We start from the raw sequence: 19,528 nt of genomic DNA on the forward strand, positions 1-19,528 counted from the left end.
AGAGCGGTGCTGCTAGATTTAATACCATGCACTTGTCAGTGTAATCCACCCAACAGCCAAATGTAAACATTGTGACACGTTTTTATTTATGAGCTTTTTCCAGAATCATTAGCACGAGTTTACCAATAGCTAAAAGCTATAGCTGGTAAATCTAATGCCTAAACTGTGAGATAATTTACAGCTTTTTGTCCTTGTATCATAATACACAGCCCCTTTGATCATGTACAAATCCAGTACTAGAGGAACAGGTGTGGGAACTTGAGTTACACATGACGTGACGTGAACTGGTTTGACTCCAGTTACCACTGTATTATACCTTTATACTTTCAGATCCAGTGAAGAGACAGATGGCCTTTGTGCACCCCAGGAATCTATGGATAAAACTGGATAGTGGCTAAAAATAGCCCTGATCTCAACATCACGGAGTCAGTCTTGAATTAGATGAAGAGACAGAGTAAAATCCACAGAACGCAAATGCCCCGCGTTCGGAAGAATCTGTCTGTGCGAGTATACCTGGGGAATAAGCGCTGTTTTAATTTCTAAATCAGCACAAACCAGCCGGCACCCTAGTGGCTTACAGTTCACGAATCTATTAATATTAATAGATCCATGCCTACAGTTCATGGACCCCTATTGTTCTGGGGTAGTTGCCCAACTTGCCTGTTTGTAATTCAGCCTGGCCTTCATAAATAAATGCTACCTCCTTTATTGCTGATTCCTTCCTGATAAAATTTAAAAGCCACCACCACCCTAACATTCTTGTGAGTCCAATGTTTTCTTCTTTTTCAGTTAAATGTGTCATCTGCTATTACATCTAAATATATATATATTATGACCCCCCCCCCCCCCCCCCCCCCCCCCATAATTTACAAGACATGACTTTGAACAAGAAAGAGACAGTGATCCGAATTTATTACACAAACTTGACACGTTAAACGAATGTTTTTACTTGTTCATGTCGATGAATCTCTGTCGCAACAGTTCTGCGTCATTGTCGCGCCACCACGGACACAAGGGGGCGGGCCCTTCGTCGCCATAGGTCGTCGCAGCGATACGTCCGAGATTGACAGCGCTCTGACTTCCGGTTTCACTCCGCCGTGCGCACAAGTTGCTAGTCACAGGAGCCACAATGGCGTTTGTAGTCTCCTTCAGATAGGGCTGTGGATGATATTAAATCCACCAGCATCGCCCTAAATATAGGCCTGGTTGACTCCCAGAGCCATTGATAATAAACTGGAACATCTACTGCACACGAAAATATTATGATTTCTAATCAATATTGAATTTATAGGGGATAAAGGTTACATTAAAGGGATCATGAAAACAGTACCAACCGGGTCAAGTTTTTCATTTTGTTCGAGCGTCTTCTAATGGGGACACTGGCTCGTTTCTGAATGCTAAGAGCGTAATTCTTTGGAATAAAGAAAAACAAAACTCCTTTACTTAACTTGGCACCGGACACGGACAGATCTCACAAAGGGACTTCATTCTTTTTTTTTTTCTTCTTCTTTTTAAACGAGTCGGCTCGCTAGCTGTCGAGCGTTAGCTAGCGGTGCTAGCTACATTGAGACGGGGGACGACAGCACAATCCTCCTGCGTTCGGTCGGGATCGCTTTCCGTCACTGACTTATTCCCAAGTACAAACTTCACAGCACCGGGAGAAACCCACGGTGGCCTTTTTTGTTCGTTCGTTCCTGCTCGGACGAACTGTGCCGGCGGTCTCCGGGATGAAGCGGCGCTGAGGACGACTGGACGCGAGCGGCCTGGTGTGTTTGTTTCGTGTATTTTCTGCTTAGTAACACTTTAGATTTTTTTTTTTTTTTTAATTTTTTGGGGTGGGGGGGTCATCTGGAGTAGCTGCCGTGCGCCTGTGAATGACCTGCCCGGACCGCCGAGGCCCAGTCGCAGGAGAGGTACCGACGCCGGCGTGAGGGATGCCTGGGTCGGACCGACACCATGGGACCAAGAGGAAGCCGGAATCGAGCGTCGGCGGCGGTGGCGGTGTGCCGCCGCAGACCCAGGCGCACGCTGCCGCGGGAGACATGGCGAGCAAAGGCGGCAAGGTGCAGTTGAAGTCTTCGATGTCTTCGTCGAAACGCAAGCGGCACAAATCTACCAAATACAACCGGGGATCCGCGGCGGCACCGGGAACCGACGACTACACCCACGGCGATACGGCGCCTCCTGGCGTCAACGCGGTGAAACCTCTGGTGGAGTACGATGACATTAGCTCCGACTCGGACACTTTCTCGGACCCGCCGTCCTCCAGGCCCTCGGAGAGGGGGGGCGCGGACCGACTCGAGCCCTCGCCCTCGCCCGACTACGACAGGGGCGAGATCGCGAGGGAGTGCGTCGACAGGGAGAGCAAGGGGCACAGACACCCCCGGAAGAAGCCCAAGGACCCCAACAGGGTCGCGGAATCTGGCAACGGGGAACGCGGGTACAAGAAGAAGAGCAGCAAAGACCGCGAGAAGGGGATTTCCGGAAAGAGCAGGGAGAAGGCGGCGGCAGCCTCCTCGTCCAAGCGCCAGCTGCAGCCAGAGGCGGACGCCAAGCGCGCGGAGCTGATGCTCTCCTCCCAGGTGCAGCCCGCGGCCAGTGTGGGCAGCACCACCTCGTCCACGTCCTCGTCGCGCAGCAAGGAGAGCGGCCGCTCGGGGAAACCTCGCAAGGACCGCCAGCAGCGGAAGGAGGTCCGCGGGGAGGGCAGCCGCGCCACCGCGCCGAGGAGCCGCGCGGACAGGAGCCACCGGAAGTCGTCCAAGGGCCACAAGGCGAGCCCCAAGGGCAAGTCCTCGGGCAGGGCCAGCCCGCGCAGGAAGGGCACCAGCTCCGCGCTGTCGCCCAGTCCCCGGAGGGGCGCCGGCAGCGAGAGCCCCCTGGCCAGTGGGTACGGTCAGCAGGGAGATGACGGCTACCCCAGGCGGAGGGCCGCGCCGCCGAGCCCCAGTCCCTACGGGGACATGTCCCGCCGCAGCAGACAGCGGTCGGACAGCCCCTACGGCAGACACAGGTCCTCCAGCTACGAGAGGGACAGCAGCCCCTACTCGAGGAGACGCTCCATCAGCCCCTATGGTACCCGCAGGTCCTCCAGCACCAGCCCCATGTCTCGGTGAGTAGATGCACCTTTGCAAATCTTGGACGATGCGTTGGGGAAGACGTCGTCCAAGTTGGTTCGCCAACACACTCACAATCACACACGGGCAGGGTACGTGTAAACTAGCTACGAGGGCCATGTTGAGTGCTTCATTGGAACAGTAGGCCAGGTTACCCAGCAGACCCCCGTCTGGTAGCACGTTTTCATAGTCCCGAACACCGCGGCGAAGTATCACGATCCAGGTTGAGCAACCTGGGTCGTGAGTTCAAAGTCATGCAGACCTGTTGAGCCCTTTCTAATCTGCAGCAAACTATCTACTGTTAGAAGGATGCTGGCTGCAGGAGACAGGAAATTGTCCCAACCACACAAAGACAAAAGCCTGAGGGTGAGAAAGTTGAAGGAGGCAGATCTCGAAAGATGCAGGTGACAGCTATTTCATTTAATTTTTTTACGGTGTAATATATAGAGGAACACTCATATTTGGTTGGTAACACTGAGAAGGTTGGGTAAAGCAACCCCTGGTCTTATGGCCTGATGTATTGATGATCAAAGGTAGACGTAAAAACACGGCACATGCTAGTGAGAACCCCTATCAATTATTAATTCTTTTACAGGCGATAAGTTGTTAGATTATCATGTTCATATTTTTTCCCCACATCAGACAAAGTTTGTCGTCATTTCCAGTTCGCCATGTTTGGTGAAAGTAATAGAGCTGGAAATTAGTTAACAATTTTACTGTACAGTGGTCAGACACCAGCAGAACCATACAAGAATCCAGAGATGTTATTAATAATCTTGTCTGCTTATTGAGAGTTTACCCTGTAAATTATTTTGGGGGTTAAACTGGACAGTTTATGTCCGAGTCAAGATGGAGTCAGAGCAAATTATAACCTAGGAAATTGGACAAGTTCACATTTGTGTTTACCTTTCAGTTCACTGTTAAGTTTGAGATCTAATCATTGTTAGCGCATTTTCATTTTTGCTAACTTACGTTAAAGGTCCACATGGTTTAGTTTTCGTCATCTTGTGATTAGGGGCCATTTTACCTTGTGATGAAAGAAGTTGTTTCAGACTTCCTGTTCCCACCCCTGCCCTTTTCAGAAGGCTGCTTCATCCTATTCTTTAGCTTTAGGAAGACGCAGTTGAATGTTTAATCTTTATGTAATTGTTCATGAAATGTAAAACAGAATGTATTTGTTTTATCAAGACGCTCAGGCCGATCCAGGAGTCGCTCACCTCTGCAGTACTCCTCGTCTCACCGCTCCTCCTCCCGCTCCCACACTAAGAGGCATTCGTCCTCCGGTGGAGCAGGGACCAGTTCCCACAGCAACAGGCCAGCCAGCCGCTCCCCTCCCTCCTCCCGCCTGCCGCTAAACTCCAGCCTGGGGGCAGAGCTGAGCCGAAGGAAGAAGGAGCGCCAGGCTGCCGAGGCGGCTGCTCGTGCCAGCGGCGGCGGCGCTTCCCCTCTCCCGCCGGCACGTAAAGCCGTGGTCCCCCCTTCCTCGCGGCCCGCTAAAGCTGAGGCTCCACAGCCAGAAAGAGACTCTGCGGCAGAACCCCAGCCCCCACCACCTGCACAACTACCCCAGGACGTTCCCAGTGCTGAAGAACAGGCTCCCGCTGCTTCTCTTCCTCCTTCCACCTCCTCACCTGCACCACCTCCTCAACCCTCTCCCCCTGTGCCGCCTGGTTCAACCACCCAGATTCCACCACCGCCACCTCAGGCAGACATAAGTATTCAGCCTCCTGCACCCTCCACCGCATCCCAGGCCAGATCGCCGGCTCCAGTTCCCACTCGCAGCCCCGTCCGCCAGACCCCGCTCCACAAGACGTCGACTCTGCCCCTGCTGCCTTTACCACCTCTACTGCTGGGAAACACTCAGGACAGGTGAGGACCCCCAACGGGGACACGCATACAGTATGAGCCACGGGCTACATCCATACAACTATGTTTTCATTTTAAAACAACATTTTAAAATCAAAAGCTCTGTATCAGTTTTAATCCCCGTCTCTTCTAACACACCTGAAAAATGTAGATCACGTGACCATTCAAGTGTAAACGGCCCATTGTCTCCTCTGCAGTTGCTTACTAACCAAAAATACTACGAATAAGAAGGGACAATAATGAAAAGTAAAGTAAGTATTAGAAAACGTTTTGCCCTCCCGCTGGTAGTCGAGTCGTGACTGACGAGAACCAAACAGGAAGCAAGTGCGAGTGACTGCGTCATTGTTTCCAAACGTCTCCGTTTGTGCCCGTCCATACTTCAAAGCAGCCCCGTAGTTTTCAAACTAGAACGGTGCAAGCAAAGTTTCCAAACTGCTCAGTTTGAGGCACAAACGTAGCAATAGTGATGCGTCTTCAAACAAAAAGGTTGTATTGTGGATGTAGCCAACAGTGCACTGTCTCCAGATGTAGTAATCCCTACAGTTTTTCATTACTGTATTATATATTCATATTCGGAAAAAACAACACTTTAACCCATCGGAAACTCTGATGAGCAAATGTTGCTATTTCTCACTTTTGATTTAGTTGGAAGTGAATTTTGATCATTATCATCCTACAAAATAGATTATGAGATTATGTTCAAGTTCTCACACAAGCATGACGACAGTGTACCAGACATTTTCAAATGAGTTCAATATTGACTATTTACTACTTCTCTGATTGGCACTAATATCCCTTACTTTGGACTTGCTGTACTCCAGTTGTTGTATGGCAAACCCCTTATGGTCAAAAATATTAAATAGAGAGTAAAAGACATCAGATTTATTTTCAATCCGATCTGTAGAACTCTGGAATGTAAGCAATATAGATAACTCAGATAGCCTGAACATTGATTATAGACGATCAAGTGCACAAAGCTCTTGTGACTTAAAGCTCCAAGGTTCACACTCATCGCTGCCACACCCTTTGAGCTGCATGGCTTTTCCCTGCACACTTGTGTAACCTTAAACCTGAGGAGTGAACCTTTAGAAGTACATCATTTTTTCGCTCCTTCTCTTCTTTCTCTTCAAGCTACTACACTTCTTTTGTAAAACGTTTTCTTGTATTTTTCACCCCGTCAGTCCAAAGAAGTCCACCCCTCCTCACAGGCCATCCAGGAAGGAGAAGGAGAAGGAATCTCGTAGCCGGCCATCCCTCATCGACCTTCCTTTACCGCCCACCCTGGCTGGAGGTCATTCCTCACCCCCACAGTTCACGATCCGCCAGCCTCCTCTGCTCCCCCAGACGACCCTAAAGAAGAGACCAAAGTCAGTTTCTTTTATTTCTTCTGATCGTCCCTTTGTCTATCCCACATTTAAGTCTAATCAGTTTTTTTCTTGTCGATGGTTCCCAGGATTTGTTGCCCGCGATATGGTGAGCGCAAACACACCGTGAGTGACTGGGGCAAACGCTGTGTAGATAAATTCGATATAATTGGCATCATAGGGGAAGGCACCTATGGTCAAGTGTACAAGGCCAAGGACAAAGACACCGGTAAGGGTCACTATACCACTGATGTGTTCTATATTTTAAGACTCAAGAACAGATTATTAATGTGACTGTTTCTCTCAAATGCACAGGTGAGCTGGTAGCTCTGAAGAAAGTGCGTTTAGACAATGAAAAAGAGGGATTCCCAATCACAGCCATCAGAGAGATCAAGATCCTGCGGCAGCTCAAACACCGAAGTGTTGTCAACATGAAGGAGATTGTCACCGACAAGCAGGATGCACTTGATTTTAAAAAGGACAAAGGTAAGAATGATCTGTTACAGTTGCGGCAAATATGGAAAAATAAAACTAAGCCTATGGAGCAGAAAACATCTGTCTGTCTGAAACTTTCAGGCATATTAATAACCACAGGATGAATGATCACCTTAAAACGAACTTTGCAATTGTTAGAGCAAAATGCAATGTTGATTTGACTCGAGACATTTTGGGTGAGTTGCATTTGGTCTTAAACTTTTACGTGAAATAAAACTTGAGTGTGTTTATAGCTTTTTTTTATTTAGTCAAAATCAAAAATAGTATAGACAATTGTGCAGTTTTAAATATTTCTTGAGCTTAGTTGAATTTGAATGTGAGAACGTGTGAATCGCACATGTTGTTCATATTTACACTCCTAATATTTTAATGTAATCGAGGAGTCTGAGTCATAGATGTAAAATACTTAAGTGTTTGATTTGCTGTATTAAAAAAAAGAATATATATTATATATATACAAAGCGGTGGTGGAAGGCTTCTATCTTAGAGACAAACAGGAGTTAATTATTATACACTTAAAATCATATACTGATATTTACCGCTGTGGTTGCAATGTTTCGAGAGTTTGTCCGTTCTTCCTTCGACAAACCTACTCTGAACAAACACAGACACAAACGTGAACTGTTGAATGTAAAAATGCCGATGGTAAGGCCACACAAAGCGGCTGTGCCAACTGGGGCTGAAGCTAGTGTCCAACTTCATTGCTCACCTTCTGCCAAGCCCTCTCCTTCTTCGCCCGGCCAAGATTCAAATAGCAACTTGTGTCACAAAGCTTGGGCTGCCAGCACAGCGACAAAAGTTTTATCCTCCATTTCTGAAATGACGACAGGACGTCTGACGACAGTGACGTAGGGAGGATCTCAATGCTAAATGGCTAACGCCAGTGAAGTGAATTTTGCGCCTAGTCGCGTCTTTGCATTGACTTTGTATGTAATCTACTCTGGTGTGAATGCACCATTAGTGATGATTAAGCTCGACTTAAAATGAACATAACACAATACTGTAGTTGGCCGTGCACACAACAAGTTGTTTCAGTAAAGCCCCTGTTGAGAACTATAAGCTTCTGAGAAGGTGAAGCGAGGTGACATTTTCTGAGCTGGTCAAAGGACATGGCACCCTTCTTGTGACATGTCCACTTTTCACGCTTCCAGTCTTGCGTCGGTGTGTGTGTGTGTATAATTGTGTTTCTGATTCCCGGGCACGCCTTCCCTCCGCTCTAGGTGCTTTTTACTTGGTGTTCGAGTACATGGACCACGACTTGATGGGCCTGCTGGAGTCGGGCCTGGTCCAATTCTCCCACGAGCACGTCCGCAGCTTCATGCGGCAGCTGATGGAGGGCCTGGACTACTGCCACAAGAACAACTTCCTGCACAGAGACATCAAATGCTCCAACATTCTGCTCAACAACAGGTAAGCATTGCTTATGTAGCAACATTATCCACCACAACAACCTAGAATATGAACATTTCTGCAGCTGCTGTCGGTAAATGTGGTAAACTTCAATACCCGAAGCAGTCGACTGCCGACTTGAATGAGCAGACTGCAATTATTCTGAGCATCAGCAGCAAAGTCAATTACAGTGTTTTACTAATTCAATTGAGTGCTTCAACAGAGGAGTACAGCAAGTACTCACAGATGGTTGTTTAGTACAGTTCTGCATCCAAACTGCAAACATTACAGGACGCATGAGTGAACCGAACTACATGAGCTGCAGGAGCTAAAAATGCTAATAAAAAAAGTGTGTTTCAGACTTTAATGGAGCATTTAGAGCCGCGCTGTACTATTTGCAAAAAGATATGTAGACACGTTTTATTGTTTATTTATTTTTTTGGGCTTTTTACCTTCTGTAAAAAATGTTATCAGTTACAGTACTAGTGAACTGATTTTGGTATCAGGTTTGATTACCCTGATCGGTCAATAGCCATATTTGTCTCAGGGTTAGATTCCGTATGCGTGGATATATTTCATGTTTCCTCATACTTGGTGCTGTTGCTCCTTCTCTCAGATTTTCACTTCTTTCTCTTTGTTCAGAGGTCACATCAAACTGGCTGACTTTGGTTTGGCCCGACTTTACAATTCAGAGGAAAGGTGAGACCAGAGTTTTTGTCATCTTTGTACATATTTGTGAATGTACATATAGACCTCATCTGCTTGAGACCTTATAGTGTAGGTTTGATTAAAAGTGTTGTTGATAATGATGGAAACTAATTCATCTTTATTTTTTTACTACAACAACTGCCCACTAGATGGTGCTATGTTTCCTTCAGAGAGGTCCTGTTAAGTTAAAGCAGAGCTTGCTTTAGGTGTTGTTGGTGCTCTGTGTTTGTACACTGAGTCTCACCCCCCCCCTCTCTTCTCTTGCCCTCAGTCGACCTTACACTAACAAAGTAATCACACTATGGTACCGCCCCCCTGAACTGCTGCTGGGGGAGGAGAGGTACTCTCCCGCTATTGATGTCTGGAGCTGTGGGTGAGTACTACTATCGCACATGTCACAACTGATTGTGTTTGTTTCTTCTTTTACATACAAAGACCTCAATTTTAGTGAAGGCTTCAAAAACTCAAATATAAACAGTCGAGGTGGCTTGTTTGCTAAGTGATTGATTTGGGAACAATACATTCCATATATGAATATATATATATATTTGCTTTAACACCACTGAAAATATTTCTGTCTTTTTAATGCCGGGAAATTTAACATGAGCTTCGGACATGAATTATGGACATTTTCCTGAATTTTTCCAGAAGGGCTGTATGTTAGGACACAAATGTCTGCAAATTTTTCCTGCCAGCCCCCTAGTGAAGTTTCCAGAGAATGTCAGTGAGGCCATGTAAGAATATCGCTGGAAGATTAACAGCGAGCAAGTGGGCCAAAGATTTTCCTGCAGTTGTAAATGTGTCCCGCGTTTATTTAAAATTGCAAACTATACGTCTTATATCTGGAGTCCGCGTTCTTACCACCTCCACTCTGTCATGGCTCAGGTGTATTTTGGGCGAGCTCTTCACAAAGAAGCCCATCTTCCAGGCGAACCAGGAACTCCTGCAGCTGGAGCTCATCAGGTAGGCTGACGCAACACCTCAAGTAATAACCTTCATTTTTACAAATATCACACCCCTTTTTCCTTAACCACCGATCTCTGTCCCTTTTTCCCTTCAGCCGTCTGTGTGGCAGCCCCTGTCCTGCGGTCTGGCCCGATGTCATCAAACTTCCCCTCTTCAACACCATGAAACCCAAGAAGCAGTACAGACGGCGACTACGGGAGGAGTTTGCCTTGTATGTCGCCGCCATGCTGCTCTTCCCCAAAAGTAGCCGTGATAAATCCTCTTGTCTGTTTTTTTGCAATTTGAAAAAAATCTCTCCCCTTCTTGCAGTCTACCAACTCCTGCCCTCGACTTGCTGGAACGAATGCTGACCCTTGACCCTGCGCGGCGCTGCACCTCGGAGCAGGCGCTCCACAGTGACTTCCTGTGTAACGTGGAGCCCAACAAGATGCCACCACCAGAGTGAGTAGCTCACAGTTTTCCGATTATCTAAACTATCCGCTTGTGCACATAAAAAAACCCTAATATTTAGCTACATAGAATTAGCTGATGTTAGATTTGAAGATAATATTTGACCCATTCCGTCCCCAGTCTTCCTCACCACCAGGACTGCCACGAGCTGTGGAGTAAGAAGAGACGGCGCGCGCGTCAGAGCGGGCAGCCCGAAGATGTGCCTGTGCCCAAAGTGCCCCGCAAAGATGCGACTGGGACCTCGAGCGGAGAGAACAGTCGGCCCCAGGCCAGCCCTGCTGGAGCCCCTCCCCCTCCCCCTCCGCCAGGAAAACCGCCCTCCGCAGTGAACTTAGAGAGTGAGTTGTCTGGTAACATGTAGCTCTTGGGACGTCAGGTATGATTTGAATATTAGCTCATTATGTTATTAGGTACATCGGCTTTTGGAATACAAGCAAAACATGGAAAATAACTACATCTCTCAAATCTTTGAATTTAACGCTTCAAAATTTCAATAACCGAATTTCACTTTTGTTTTCCAATTATTACAAATTCATGATCAAAAAATCCAAGTTATAAAATTCAAATCATATGCATCCAGTTTGCTCAAATTCGATTAGCAAATTTTCAGAAATTTTTAAATTTTCTGTAAATTTCCCCCAAATTCTGTTAAATTTTTAACACTGAATTTTTGGATCTGAATATAGATTTTTTTTATCAATAAGTTGTGAACATTGAAAAACAAAAGTGTAAAACAGTTATTGAAATTTTGAAGTGTTGAATTTAATTCTCCATTTTTCCCGATATTGTGCAGCCTTTATTCATGCTGCATTTAAATATATATATATTTGAGCAGAGAGATGTGCGAAAAGTCACACAACAAAGGTCCATCCTAACCCTGAAGTCATGGTGCCACCCCCTCCCCATCGTAGCAGTACTTTTTTTTGCAAACCTGCTTGATTTTGACATTGATGGAGTTCAGTATACTGTTGAAAAGTACATTTGAATAATGTAGAATAAGTATTTAAAGACCATTTGCTTAGTGCTGCTTTTTCATAGATGTATTTGCGGTTGTGTGTGTGTGTGTGTGTGTGTGTGTGTTCAGGCCTGGGAGCTGTCGCCGAGCAGTTGAACCATACGGAGCTGGCGGTGCTGCTAAACCTCCTCCAGGGACAGGCGGACATGAGCCTGCCCCAGGTAGCCCAGCTCCTCAACCTGCCCAATCAAGAGGCCCTCAGCCAATCGCTGTCGGCCCTCACCGAGGCCTCTGACCACCAGGGGGCCCCGTCTGCCGCCAGGTCCCAACCCCCGGAGCCGCCCCCCGAACCCCCGGAGCTCTCGCCGGCGCCCGTAGAGCCGCCGCTCAGCCAGGAAGACCAAGCAAACCTGCTGGCTCTCCTTTTGGGCCACATCATTAAGCCTCAGGAGGAAGGTGATGAGAGCAATGGCGTCCAATCAGAGGAGGCACTAACACGCGGCTCGTCCGCCTCAACTACTGATCACAAGGGCAAGTCCGGGTTTAGTCTTTAGAGGGTGGGGGAGAACGGGGGGAACCAGGGTCAGGTGAAAATCACAGGAGATAAGCTGACGGGAGTTTTGGCACTCGAGATTCCTATATATTCAAATAATTATATTTTTTCGACTACTCGATGAAATCAGCAAATTGACAAATTAACCAAGTGAATTTGGGGAAATTAACCTTATAGCACGTATCTCCCCTCCCCTTTCTTTGTCCCTGACATTCCTTTAAAAAACAAATCCCCCGCCACACATACTCACCTTTGTCCCTCCTGAGAACAGGCAGAAGAAAAAAGCCAGTGACATCGTCTGTCGAGTGTTTGTCTTCATGTGACCCTGGTTAACCAGTCAGAAGGTTCGGTGCGCACTGGTGAACTCAATAAACCAGAGGAAGCGTCTAGTTTTTATTCTTTGGAGTGAAAAGCAAGGCTCACACTGTATTTTTTTTTTCCACCCCACTTCCACGTGTCGCCCCTCCTCTTCCTCATTTTCCTTCCTCACGGTCTTTTGTTTCTGTATCTGTCCCATTTCCACGTGTTTTCTCCTCCTCCACTCCATCCTCATGGTATAAAAGCAGGTGTCGTGGATTCTTCACAGTCGAAAAAAGATGTTGCTTTAAACGGTCTGTAATGTCAGCCTTTTTATGAAGAAAGTCTAATAAATTATCAAGTGAAAATAAATGTTTTGCATCTTTAGACCTCACCTGCATGTTTCTTTTACCTTTTTTTTTTGGTTTGTCACATTTTTGTTCGTTTTTTTTCGACTGTTCACTCGGTTATTAGTTTAAAAAAACAAAACAAAATGTGATTAGTGAGATGAATAAAACTGTTCGCTCTGCTGCTGACACTGGAATGGTAACAAGTCTTTCTTCTGGTTATTTATCCTCTTGGGTTTTCTTACCCTGTTGTAGTTTGTAAAAAAAAAAAAAAAAGCAAAAACATCACTAACCTGGCTAAGTAATCTTGTTCTATAATATTTAAACTTCACCCACATAAGTCACCCTTTCTGTTTATCCAGCTGTACATGTCTTTTATTTTATTGTTCTCTCCTACTTTCTACATTTTAACATTCATTTAAGACAACGCTGTCTGGTAAAGTTTTGCATCAGTACACTGTTAAATAAACACTAACAGTGCTGTCACATCAGAACCATTTCCCTAGGAGCAACGCTGAGGTTTACTGAACCTGAAAACTGGCACAATTCTCCATTTTCCATATGCCAAATATATAAAAATTATTTGAAAGGACTGCATATTGTTTAGCATGTAGCGTGCAGTATCTGCACATTGACTGTAGAGTCACTAAGGCAACAGAACCTTTATGAAAGTTTCAACAGTTGAACTAAAGTGTCCTCCCTCTTGTGGTGAAGGCAGGAACATCAGGACCGTTGGACAAAAATACTGTTCTACTTCAGTGGATTGAAAGCTCAATGTGGAAGATGATAAATAAGATTATGGGTTAATGTAAAGACTGTCCACATATTGACATGATAATCATTACATGCCTTGATATCTAACGTGTCCTCTGTCCTGTTTGACCCCTTTCAGACGGAGCAGTGTCCAAAAGGAAACGGGCCGGTCCCAACCAGCAGGTGCCTCCGTCTGGCGAGCAGCGTCCGCCCTCTCCGCCCGGGCCGCCTCCATCATCGGCTCTGCTCCCCGGCAACGCTCGGCAGGCCGGTTCGGAAACCCAACCCGGCCAGGACATTAGCCCCGCCGTGGCTGCCGCCTTGCTCCAGCTCATCTCCCAACAGGACTCGGAGGCCGGGGCCTCTCAGCGCAGCAGCAAGGACCCCTCTCCGGCGGTGGACGCCGGGGCCCGGGGTCGGTCCCCGCCGCCCTGGGCCGCAGACTCTCCGCCTAAACCTCCTGCTGCAGCTGAGGCCCCGGCAGGACTGGTGGCTGCCGCCACAGCACAATTCCCTATGGACCAGGACCTCCGTTTTTCCCACGGAGCCGCCCGCTGACACTGGAATCATGGGATTGGCTCCAGCAGTCGTGGTCCTTGAAGGGAAAGACAGGAGGGAGAGTGAGCAAAGGTAGTGGAAGTTGAATCAAAAGATTCTGAGAATGAATGTCTTGACAGAAAAGAGATTTAAGGGCCTTGTTTCAGGTAAGCCTCCCTTGAAACACCTCTGCCCCTTTTGAACAAGCCCACATGTTGTTATGGCGGAAGCGCTCGGACCTGCGGTCGGTCACCACCTCGCTCTTTCGTCTCCGCCGAGGGTCCTGACTTGAATGAAGTTTGGCTTTTCAAATTGAGTTGGCCGTGCAGCCGGCGCTCAACTTTGACAGCGGCTGTGATCTCGATCCTTTCCTTCCCCCTCCCTAAACAAATGATTGTCGTGTCCACTGCAGTGCCCACTTTAAACAAGGTTGGCAGTGTTTTCCGGGGAAACGGAGTCAGTGCGACGGTGCCGTTAAAGCAGAAGGTGAATCAAACGCATGGGTAGATTTAAGGGCAAGCGCGTGCACTGATAAGAGCGGTTGGACGACCTTGTTGAACCTTGTCTAGCTCCCCTGCTTTCAGCTTGTGCCTCCTTTAGTGACCCCAACGACCCCTGAATGATCTCGCCCTAGTGGTGGCGGGGGGGGGAGTTTGGGTTTCTGAGTTTCTGCTAAGGGGTGAGACACCTACAACTGTGCACATCTGCAGGACTGCATATCTTCTTTTTTCTCAATTTAACCCAAAGGCTGTTCCATGATATAGTCCATCTGCCATCGACACGGCCCAACTGCAACGGTGTTTCTCAGCAACATCTAAAGATTTTCTTCCTCTTACATAACAGGAAACCTCGATGTTGTAACAAACCCTAAGCCTGTAGTAATTATGTTAACGTCTGACATATGGATTAAAACCACAACATCTTGACGCAAGTCCTCCATAATACAACATAATGCTGTTCTGCTAGTTGACGTATAAAGCTAGAAACACACACACTCAGAACTGACTTGTCCTGCGTTTACCTGGTGGCCTCTGAACGCCTCGTCCTGATATGTCAGCCCTCTCGCCTCCCCTTCTTTTTTCCTCCTTTTTTTTGGCGCAATTATTTTCTACGTAAAGAAAATGATACACGCTTAAAAAAATAAAATAAAATAATAATGGTCCATGGTTTCATTTTCCGTATTTTTTTCTTTTGGTAAAAGGAAAGGGGAGGAGAAGGTGGTTTCATGTATCTGTATAAAAGAAAAAAAATATTTTGTAATATGTGTATTCTTGGTTCAGTTTATTAAAGGAAGCTGTGCGACCAGTCGAATCGTCTCTCCTGGCATTTCTGACTGTTTCTCTCAAGTGGCCACTAGATGGCAGGCTTTCACTCGGCTGAAGTAGAGAACTGCAGAATGATGCCAAGTTTTACACATCAGGTGTCTTTTAATATTTCTTATTCCTCCTTAACATGTGGTAACTCATGTTTGCTCATTTTCATTTTGCAGGCTACTTGGGACTAGAGACATTAGGAGCAAAGGAAAATCATTGATTCATTCAAGAGGCCCAGGTAAATTAAATACAAACTAAAAATGCACATGATTCATAATCACAAGTTTAAAAAAGAAAAAGGACAATCAAACAATTATTTCCAGAGTGTTGGTTTTGTGTTTTCTGAGATGAGATTTTAACACACTCATAATTTGTCTCCTGTCACAGTTTTTACAAATCAAATTTAAAATAGCCAAACTATATTTTTTAGAGAAAATGTGGTCGGAAAACTCATTTAAAAATCTACAGACTCATGTGGCAGGTTTAATTTTCACTGTGAAATAATCGGTTTTATATAATTGTTTCCATATTTGCTTCCTAACATTTTAAGTATATTTCTGCTGTAGTATTACCCAGTTAAACAGCAGTATGAAGTGCACCTATCAGAATCAGAATCTTATTTATTGGACAAGCAAGTGTAAACATGGAGGCAATTTGACTCCGGTTTCCTGTGCTCTCAGAATAGACTTACGACAGAGCTGAACAAGATGAACATAGAAATTTTGCTACTATGTACAGATATAAACATATATAGAAAAAGTATATTTAAGATAATATGTACATGCATATTAGAGCCCGACCGATATTATCGGCCAACAGTTATGAGTCTTTAAATGTGCATTTATGTTTTACATTTTAGTTCAAATAAATGTTTATTTTCTTAATTCAGCTTCTATTTATTTGGTTGTATTTGTAAAAAAAAAATTCAATTCATAGTAATTTATGATAGAACTAAAATATCAAGCCTCAATTACATTTCTTAGTTGTAAAGGATTTGATAACGACATCTTAGGAATCATTGTCATATACATATATGTGTGTGTATATATATATATATATATATATATATATATATATATATATATATACATATATATATATATATATACACACATATATACACATATATCAGCCAATGTATCAGTATCGGGAATCTTGTACTAATATTGGCATTGGTCCCAAAAACGTCCATATCGGTCGGTCTCTAATACATTTATATATGTATAAAAAAGTAACAAAGTCGTAGGACGACGGTATAGTGCAAAGATGCTTGAATACATATGGAAAAAAAAAAGATTACTATACATACACACGAGGTAGAATACTGGAATAAATATTGACTAATTAACAAGATGCTACAAGGTGGGACGACATGACAGAATGTGTACGTATGATATCAATGTACAGTGTTTTGCCCTTGAGCACATTGTAACTGTATCTGTATCTTATTTATGTGTCGAGTCCTTCAGCGCTCAGGTTGATCTCTTTATGAAGAGCCTGACAGACAGACCAGGATCATAAACTTCACATTGGCACAGGCAGAATGCCTGAAAGGTTCATGCAGACTGGCTGCGTGTGTGCGTGCGTGTGCGTGCACGTGTGTACGTACGCACTCTTGCACGTGTGTTTGTGTGTGTGTTTTTGTGTGCTAGGACTGGCCTCGCTCACACCCAGACCAGTTCCCTCACTTGGCACGCGTACAGAGCCGCTTACCCCTCTGGCCCACCGAGCAGCTGAGCCCTCTGGGTGAGGGATCCTTTCAGAGTGGAGGCAGTGGGAGGCTCACCTGCCCTCTAGCACGAGGCCCAGTGTGAACGAGATGAGACGCCGCACTGTGTGTCTGTGTGTGTGGCCTGTTTCCGTCTGATGCGCGTGTGCGCCTGTCGGGACTCCAAATAATAGAGAATGTGCCCGGAGGGAATTTCCACACGAGAAGTAGTGGGCACTGCCAGTGCCAAGTCACAGAGACTAGACGAATAAATCAGGAGTGAGGAGAGGGAGGGAGGTGCACCGCGGCGGTGCCATCAATCAGAAAGGCACCTTATGGGTGGGGGGGGGGGGGGGGGGGGGGGGGGGGGGGGGGGGTCAGGGGGGTGCCCATAAACGTGCCATGCTGCCAGTGCGAGGCACGTACCCGCCCTGGCAGAGGACTGGGCGACGGCGGTGGTGGCGGCGGCGTTCAAAACGGAAGCCTCCATTTTGGATGCCGTCGCTTAGCCGTCATGCAGCTACACTGCTCTTGGTAGACGTCCAGACCAGTAGTGAACCGATCGACGGTCCGTTTCAGTCAGTTTGTGCCAAAATTTTATTCATGAAAGTGTATTTTTTTGGTCTTTGTTTCACTGTGTCGGCCCCTGCATGCGCGAGATGAAATTTGGAGACTACAATATACGTTGCCGTGATCAGTCAACAGCAGTCGGAAACCGTCTCTAACCCTCTCTCTACGATGTGAAATCTGGCAGCCGTCAACAAATAGCACAAGAAAAGATTGTGTCAAATGACGAACCCGGCTCCCACAATCACACATAGGGCCACTTAGGAACGTGTATCCTTATGTCGGGACACACACCGCCCACTAGACGAAAACGCAGAGGAATTCTGAGCAGAGGAAATACTGTGTTGCACCAGACAGCAGTCGGATGTAGTTTAGAGGAGAGGGACCTTTGGGACGCTGCTCTCCGACTCCAATTCAAATTGATCATATTTCTGATACGTTTTTCCATCTGTCCGTCCGTCCCGTCTCTCGTGAACGTGATTTGTCAGGAAAGCCGGCAGGGAATTCTTTCAAATTTGGCAAAAAATCTTTGCTTGAACTCGAGGATGATCTGGTTAAGTTTTGCAGGTCAAAGGTCAAGTTCCGCTTGACCTCACTTCTGTCTTTTTTTGGCGTTGTTACTCCTTAGTACATTTTATTAGAGCTAAAGTGTGTAATATTTGGACAAACTTATTCACAGAAATTGAACATATTGTCCATAACTATGTGTTCATATATGAATCATCATCGCCTGCAACAAAGAACCTAATGTTTTTTCGTCAACTGTGAATGAGTTGAATATAGTTACATGAGTCGGGTCCGACCTCCGTGTGAGTCGCCATGTTTCCGCGTCGTGTTGAACGCGGTTGTTGCACAAAACGGTTTCAGAATACGTCGCGGTCGCGTAGAATTTTCAGCTGCTGCCGGAAACCGGCCGTCATCAAGTGTCCCCTGTCGGGTGCTCAGTTAATTACACAGTGGGGCTTTAAGTTCCTTATTGAGAAGACAAACGCAAACTAAGATGTGACTGACGCACACGCAAAGTGGGCTGTTGAGGGAAAGTCATCAATTTGATCCTGCACTTTCATTTTTCTCTGTATGAGGAAACATCTTCCACATTCCTGCAGACGGTATTTGAAAGATTCAGATTGAGATTTATTAACTCGGGGACCGTGTTAACATTCCGAGCAGCACAGTTTTGAGTTGTGTGCGATGTGAGTCCACGCGCGGCGGAGCGTCTGCAGACGAAAAAACAGGACTAACTGTGGATTCTGCGGCTGAAGCACTCCATAAAGTCCATCATTCATTTTTATCGCTTTTACTCGCTGCGATAAAGTCCTGTGTTCGATTTGAATGTGAAGGAGAGAAAAGAAAGAAAGACAGAAAGGCAGTAAAAAGTCTCTTTTGATAACTCTTTTATAACAAGTTGTGTGTACGTCTTGTGCTCTCAATGGCCAGGTGTGTGTGTGTGTGTGTGTGTGTGTGTGTGTGTGTGTGTGTGTGTGTGTGTGTGTGTGTGTGTGTGTGTGTGTGTGTGTGTGTGTGTGTGTGTGTGTGTTCCTTGTGTAGTGTAAATCTGGGCCGCTGTTGTCTCTCTGAGCCGTGCTGCGGTTTGATGTCGAGTTTGATGACTGAGGCTGTTTGATCAGTGACTATGTGTAAACTCAGCGAGGGAAGACTGGGACTCCCACAGTCCCACATCTAACACACACACACACACACGGTATGAAGCATGAACTGTGATATGAACACCTCAACGGTTTCAAAAAACCCTCTCATATTTTCCGTATTTCACCCTTAGAGTTGAGCCGCAGAGACGAGAAAAGGAGCAACGTTTAATTACGAATGCATCTTGGGCGTAGTGCGGCAGATTGTGCTGCCTTCATCAGATCTCCCCGTCCTTTGTCTCCCATCGAGCCCAATTTAATGTCAGTCATTTCGTTTATGTCCCCCACGTCTTTTATTTATGAAATATCTGAAAATTGATTGACTTTACCCCGGCACAGTGATGTATGCTTTAACTGCTGCAACAGCACAGCAATGCTTTATTGATGCCATAACACCCACATCTCCATTCTCTTCCCTGTTTATAGTTTTGGTGGGGAGAAAAACTGCTGTCACACACAAACACACACACACACACACACACACACGCTCTCTCTCGT

At 46.0% G+C, this 19,528-nt stretch overlaps 1 protein-coding gene across 4 annotated transcripts in view; it reads left to right on the forward strand.

Annotated features, from left to right (window-relative positions):
• The first annotated feature begins 1,057 nt into the window (after nt 1-1,057).
• The window catches only part of cdk12 (cyclin-dependent kinase 12), an 18,844-nt gene continuing 373 nt past the window's right edge, over nt 1,058-19,528 (forward strand). Inside the window, exons 1-16 of one of the 4 annotated variants that reach the window (XR_004785823.2) lie at nt 1,058-3,112; nt 3,422-3,520; nt 4,305-4,985; nt 6,164-6,349; nt 6,436-6,575; nt 6,662-6,832; nt 8,062-8,251; nt 8,873-8,929; nt 9,210-9,311; nt 9,824-9,901; nt 9,999-10,115; nt 10,214-10,345; nt 10,475-10,692; nt 11,439-11,840; nt 13,399-13,889; nt 15,286-15,347. Coding sequence is in view for 3 of the 4 variants with exons in the window: in XM_035614052.2 (XP_035469945.2) it covers nt 1,935-3,112; nt 3,422-3,520; nt 4,305-4,985; nt 6,164-6,349; nt 6,436-6,575; nt 6,662-6,832; nt 8,062-8,251; nt 8,873-8,929; nt 9,210-9,311; nt 9,824-9,901; nt 9,999-10,115; nt 10,214-10,345; nt 10,475-10,692; nt 11,439-11,840; nt 13,399-13,817 (4,170 nt within the window). In the remaining variant the exon portion in view is untranslated. Of the gene's footprint in view, nt 3,113-3,421; nt 3,521-4,304; nt 4,986-6,163; nt 6,350-6,435; nt 6,576-6,661; nt 6,833-8,061; nt 8,252-8,872; nt 8,930-9,209; nt 9,312-9,823; nt 9,902-9,998; nt 10,116-10,213; nt 10,346-10,474; nt 10,693-11,438; nt 11,841-13,398; nt 15,108-15,285; nt 15,348-19,528 lie in introns of those variants that run through there. The other 3 variants (XM_035614052.2, XM_035614053.2, XM_035614054.2) reach the window with 3 other exon arrangements.

This window comes from Scophthalmus maximus, chromosome 17, assembly GCF_022379125.1.
Source record: "Scophthalmus maximus strain ysfricsl-2021 chromosome 17, ASM2237912v1, whole genome shotgun sequence".
Lineage (NCBI taxonomy): Eukaryota > Metazoa > Chordata > Actinopteri > Pleuronectiformes > Scophthalmidae > Scophthalmus > Scophthalmus maximus.